This window comes from Falco punctatus (assembly GCF_963210335.1).
Source record: "Falco punctatus genome assembly, chromosome: 9".
Lineage (NCBI taxonomy): Eukaryota > Metazoa > Chordata > Aves > Falconiformes > Falconidae > Falco > Falco punctatus.
In genome coordinates, this window is record NC_137589.1 from 18,335,832 (window position 1) to 18,342,485 (window position 6,654).

Here is a 6,654-nt window from a genome sequence, read left to right on the forward strand (position 1 = left end):
TTCCAGGCAGTAAGACACTTAACAATATGCACATTGTACAGATAACTTGTTGAAATACTATATAGCTAGCTACCATCGCCAAAACTTAGTTACATAAAGGGGAACTTTAAAGTTAAAATATGTACAGTAGCAGAGGGGTAGCATGGAAGTCTTCAGTTTAAATTAAAAACTCAGAAGAAAAAATTATAGGAAGTTTATACAAAATATATGAAGCTTATATAATATATCCAGTGAGATGGTATCCAAGGTATCCAATACCTACTCTATATGAATAACTGTTTTTGGAAGAAGAATTTAGTTTAAATCTCCCCTCTTTCTCTCACACCTGAAGATGAACTAGGTGCCCATGAGCTCAATTCTATAAGAAGCCAAGAATGAACACGGATATTTACTTGAATATAGGGAAAATCTATAGAAACTGAGACTACTTGTCCTTGTGCTTAACCAGGTCAGATCAAGGCTGGAATATTCAGCAGCTCAGATGAAAGTACTGCAGCTGGGGATGGCATGTATATGCCCAAAGAAGCCTGTGCAGCTACAAACGCTTGACTGCATATACAAAGTAATGTGATTGCAAAACACTGGCAACGCATCTGATTTCTGTTAAATGTTAGAAGTAGTGTGCACCATCCTGAGGGAAGGCAGTAATGACACTCAGTCAACTTGAGATATTAGCTGCTCCCATGTCAAATGCTTCTCTCAACAAATAACACTTGACAAGATTATTTTTCAGGACCCATTAGCGTTTATTCTATCTTTTTAGTTTCATTTTTAAGCAATTTGAAAAATCATTACCATATGTACTTGAGCTACTCATTAATTGCTAAGCCCTTAAGGAATTAGGGAGAGGTAGTAAATGTGAAATAGCATCTGCGAAACAAGCCTACACAGAAACTTTAACACCGCCCTCTGCTGGGGTGACTTCTTAGCAGTTACCTCAGGAGAAGCTTTAAATTAGCTTCTCTAACAGGCTGAAGATGCTTACTAGTATGATGAAAGACAGAGGTATTTTCCCAGCATTTGACTACTGGGACAGATGAGAGCATCTGATTAAATTTACTGAGCAAAATACAGCTTTTATCCACACTGAATACATCCCTCATCAAGCAGAGTAACCAAAACCCCTCTTCCAAAACAATTCCAGTTAATTTAACAACTAGATTAAGAAATATTAGCATACCACTAGCTCAGACTATCCAAACAACGTTATATGGACACTTTTAGGAAGAACAACACTAGTTTTAGCTACAAAGCCTTCAACAATTGCTTAGCTAAATCTCATTATAAAGTATGTATCTCCTACCAAAACGAATCAGTAAAACTAGTATCTGAATGTCATTACAATTAGCATTTAAAAATCATGAATGTGATGAATGAAAAAAAGATACTAATTTTGGGTATCCTCCCAACCAACAAATAGTTTTTAAAAAATATTTACAGTTTACCTGAGAGACTCAATAGCATTATCAGTGATCTACAGCTACAAACATTCATTGTTATTAGTTGCATTCAAATGACTTTTTAAAATCTTTTAGAACCAGAAGTACATTCCAAAGTAGTATTAGAATGTTGTCAAATTTATGCAGTTGGCTCACAGTTCATAACCATATCACACTTTGAATTAAACTAATGCATAAACCATTATTTCAGCTCTATCTATAACATAATCCTGACCTATAAGACACTTTCAATACAAGTCTTATTCTAGGATCTTAACATCACTATACAGATCAGAAAATTGGGCTTCACAAAGGGAGCCACTAGAAGATAAACGTGGCAAGAAAGGAGGTTCACAATGCATTTCAAATAGTCCTGCCTGCAGAGATAAACAGCTTCAAATTTCCCCTGCAGACAGACAAGCACATTCAAAACGTTATCAGCCTGGCGGGGAGGTGGGGATGGCTCTTACCGTAGATAGTTCATTGCATCCCAGCAAGTTGTAGTAATCTTCCAGGTCATCCGGTCTGCAGCTCAGAATTTCATCCATCTGGACTAGTCCAGCCGGCTTCTTCAAGCCGAGGCACAGGGGGTGTGAAAGATAATATCAACGCAAAACTCGCGCAAGGCTTTGGCAGCAGCCCCGAGAGAGAGGCAATTTCCACTCAGGTCTACAGCGCTCTCGCAGTGCTTTTTAATACCGGCAGCTGACACACATGAATTTTCTTGAATCCAGTGCCGGCCATTGGCCCCCGCAGCATGCCAATCCGCTGCACAAACCTCCTAGTAGCAATGCTCCCTGGGATTTGTAGTTGCCAAAGTCACTTCACCATTGAGCTGTCGGTCATGTCCAGACCGAAAAGAGCTCGGGATCCTAACTAAACTCCAGCTCTATCCGAGATTTAGATCACACAGTCACATGTACGGCCACTTAAAATCAGGCACGTACTTGAAATCTTTCCTCCACCTGAGCCTACAGATACTAAAATGTGTTTTCTGCTTAACGTTTAATTGCAAGTTTCGCTGCAGTCGTTGACAAAGGGATTACATGGGTAATTATAGAAAAGAGTTAAGGATTATTTCCAAAATAACGATCACAGGGCTGCAAACTTTAGAAGAGGAAGTACTGACCTTGCCAAAGCCTTGCAGAGCTCTATCAGGCACTTCAACAGTAAAGGGGGAATCTTTACTCTTTGAAGGCTACCTAGGGTACACGCATGCTATCCTTCAAAACAAACAGCTCTTGCACGTCAGTTGCATGTCTGACAAAACTATGACTGTGAAAAGAGAACATGAGATGTTTACTGCCTACTGCCAAATTAGAGAGCCATCCTCATGCTAAACTACCTCCAAATTATGTCTTGTCCACATTGCGTGCAGAACATTCCTTATAAAATTCATTTTACGTTGAGCTGAAATACCTTTAATTTTGAACTGTGAATAATGATCAAGGTCTTATCCAACAAAGACCACAGACATGTTTAACTGCAGTGTCTCCTCTCATCTGTTGATCTTTTAAAAATTACTTCCTAGGTGTAATATTGATAACTTGCTGAAGTCTTTTCTCTGGACCCTAAGGGGCTCTCTTTTTTATTTTCCCCACCCTTGCAAAAGCTTTGTAATTCAAGATGCTTTCATGTCGCTAAATATTGCTGATTCTTTCAACTAACCCAAGTAGGTGCCTTGACTAGTTCTACAATTTTAGATGCAGTGACCTAGTAGGAGAGTCTACACAGAACAGATAAATAGGGTGTGACCAAGGCTACAACAGGTGCGTGTTCATCGGTGAAGGACCTAGCGGCCATTCGAAACCGTTTACAAAATACTGAATATATAATGCTTGTATTTACAAGTGCTTTATTTAATCTATACTATCAATCTTCTGAAATGATTTGCATATAATATTAGCATCCCACTTTCTCTTCAAGGTTGTATTGTCTGAAACATCCTGTTTTTACTGTATGTTCAGAGAGCCTATTAAGATCATAAAAGATATAAAGTATATGAAAAGAAGGAACAATATTAAACAGCAAAGCACAAGCCTCAGTGAAATTACCATCCCTCTCTGAGTAATCAAAACTACAGATACTATTTTCAACAAAGTGGAAGAATTAGCAATTACAAATCTCTCCCTCTCCCCTATTCATAACTTAATAATAAACCAGAAAAGTATAGGAAAGAAAAGAAAGCCTTTTAGCAAGAGATCGTGTAAATATTTAAATAGATTGTACTTTGGGGGAGGACAAAAAACAAACAGCTGTCCCTCCTCCCAACAGCACTCCTGACATACCTTTCATGTCCAAGTATTTCTTGCATATTTGCGTAAGGTGAAAGGGAAGGCTCTTTAACCCTTTTCCCCCTCCATCTTTCAGTGGCTGTTTCTGTGCTGCAAGGTGAACTGCAGGTCCAAGAGCGGGATTCAGATGGCAAGGCCCTGAGACTTGCAAGCTGCTTGTTCACAGGGAAGCTGCTTGCTGAAGCCTTGGTCTCTGCTATCCTCTTGTCTGTTCAGACCAAATAAACAAGGGCTTTGATTCAAACTGCAGCAGTGACCACACTTATCGACTGTCCCCTGCCACCTCACCCCGAGATTTCCAATGCTTGGGGCAAAAGGGGTCCCATGGTGCAGTCTGTATGTCTTGGGGGGGGACGGGACGGGACACGACACAAAATACTGAGTAATAACTCAGTCTTTTACTGTTCCTACTGACTTCAGCGGGACAACTCACAGAGCAAAGCAGCATTAAAAAAAAAATGGAGAGCAAGAGAACCTGCACACAGTATGCAGGGAAAAAAAAAAAAAAGATTGCCTTCAGGATAAACTTCATTTGAAAGAGAATTGCAGTGCAGGAGATGGCACAGCTTATGTGTCAACACATTTTGGCTAGTGTTGCTCAGAACATGCAAACAGTACTGAAAGTGAGGAAATGTCGTATTTGTTCTGTGTACTCAACCACGAACAAAACGTTTCTATTCATTCCTAACACGTTATCAGCAATTTTGCTTTTTTAGAGCCAAGAGTAAAACTAAATTCTGGTTCAGTATAACAGGAGGTTTACCATCAACTTGTAAAAGTCATAAATGGCTCCTTAAACAAAACACCAAGATCTGGAAATCTCTATTTGAATTTATTCCAATACATCAAATCTTCCTGTACCAGTTCTTCTCAACTGACTTTGTTTTGCTTCCCAAGGACAGAGTACACACTCCCAAGAAGTCTGAGACACAATATAGCTCAAGTGAGTTTTGCATTTCATGCTCCATCCCTGTCCCCACACGTGCTCAGAGTTGCAGGAATAGCAGAGGACCTAAGCACTACCAGACCGACTTCCCGATTTTGGGGTAACTACTGCAACATCGCCATTAACATGCACAAATGCTTGCAATATTAGAATCAGGTTTAGGATCCTTGAATCACTTCCTCACCAAAACCTTCACAGAAAGCTTTAGATCATACACCTGTATCACTTAACGTATTTTCTTCCTTAGAACACAATCTTCACATAAATAAGCACCAGAACAATATTGAAGTGACACCTCTCCTTTACATGCTGACAAAAGCATCTTGCATGTGCTTTTTAATAAATCATCTTGCCTCAGCTACAAGAAAAAAAGAATGCTTGGCTACAAGTTTGCACAAAATAATAAAAACGTTCTGATTCGCATCTAGTTAGTGTGAGAAATGGCACATACATCTTTTTTGGGGGGGTTTAATAGCCCAAAGAACTAGAAAAAGAAAAAATAACACACACACACCTGCTTACAAATACATCTTCCACCTATAAAGTCAGTTATCAATAAAATAATCCCTTTTGAAGCCAAAAACCACATATCAACAATTTTAACTCAAAGCTTTTTTAGAAGCTGTTGTTATCAAGGCCTGCGAGGGAGAAACTCTACCTGCCTAATCCTGGTCTTGCCACTAAATTTAGGGATTCACTTGTATAAAATTCAGCAGGACTATTCTGCAAATAGTTTGAGATGTTAAGAAATAACGATAAACAAAATATTTACATTTATATCCATGAAATTTTGATCAAAATTTTTTTAGCAGAAGTCCTGGGAAAGCGGCAGAGTTCTATCCAGACAAGACTTCCAGGCAGAAAGCGACACTGTGTTGAAGGATGCCCACACACGTTACCTCTGTATTTATTATAAAGTGGTGGTCCACAGTTCAGCATTGAGGTCAGCCACTAAGGATTGTCTCTCTAGTTTACTTAACAGAAGAGATCCCTGGAAAGCCACAGGCCACCACAGCTACCGGCTGCGCACATCCCACCAGGGAACACCGATATGAAACAGAATGAATTTGTGAATGCCTCTAGAGCAAACCCCAATGGCAACCCTTGCAATTTACCATCAGCGCTCTCGTACGCTACACAGGGCCCGTTCTTAAAACAGCTGTTGTTCTGATGGGTGCTGAGGCTCCCCCTCCCCAAACATTCCTGTAGCCCAGAAGGCCAAGCGCCACGGTAACAGATGGCAGCATCCATCCCCACCAGGCGCAATCCCTTGCGGGCAGCCCGCAGGCCCGGCAGCGTCCCCGGCAGGAGCTGTATCGTGCACATGCCTCCCACCCTCAGCTCCGTTCCGCCTCCAGAGCACGGGGGGCCGCTCCCGGCAGCGCTCCCGGCCGGCACAAGACACACGCGGGGCTCGCTCCGGTCTCCCCTGGCGGGCTTCCCCTCACCAGGCCCCGCACAGCCGTGGGCCGGCCCCACAAGGCGCCCTGCAGCGGGAGCGTGTGCCGGGACCACCGCCCGCCCCTCGGGAAGGCGCGGCCGCTGCCCGGCGCCCCGCCTGCCGTTACGGGGAGGCCCGGGCAGCCACCCCGCAGCAGCCATTTACCAGCAGCGCCGCGGCGGCGGAGCGCGCTGCGGGCTGAGACCCGGGGGGGGGCCGGCCCGGGTGCACAATGCCGGGGCTCCCCCCGCCCCGCAGCGGGGAAGGGCCGCGGCGGCGGGCGGGCCGGTGACGCTCCCCTCAGGGCCGCGCCGCCCGCTGACGAGAGCCCGCCATGGCGCGGGGGCGGGCGCGCGCGCAGAGCGGGGAAAAGCGCCCCGCCACGCCAGGAGCGAGCCGGCACGAGCGGCGCGGCGCGTGACGCGACGTGACGTGCGGCACCACCGCCCCCTCCCCCCCTCACGTGACCCGGTTTGTTGTTGTTGCGGCCTCCGCGGGGCGGGTGCCCGCGTGGGCGGTGGCGCGGTCACGTGC

The 6,654-nt window shown here is 44.1% G+C and overlaps 1 protein-coding gene across 3 annotated transcripts in view; it reads right to left on the minus strand.

Annotated features, from left to right (window-relative positions):
- Positions 1-6,654, minus strand: part of DNAJC12 (DnaJ heat shock protein family (Hsp40) member C12) — a 40,120-nt gene that overhangs the window by 7,929 nt on the left and 25,537 nt on the right. The window contains exons 1-2 of one of the 3 annotated variants that reach the window (XM_080401380.1): positions 3,728-6,546; positions 1,910-2,008 (exon numbers count right to left, since the gene is read on the minus strand). The exons of 1 other annotated variant lie outside the window; for it this stretch is intronic. In XM_080401380.1, coding sequence (XP_080257506.1) covers positions 1,910-1,987 — 78 coding nt within the window. In that variant the 5' untranslated portion in view covers positions 1,988-2,008; positions 3,728-6,546. Of the gene's footprint in view, positions 1-1,909; positions 2,009-2,568; positions 6,547-6,654 lie in introns of those variants that run through there. One more of the 3 variants, XM_080401379.1, reaches the window with a different exon arrangement.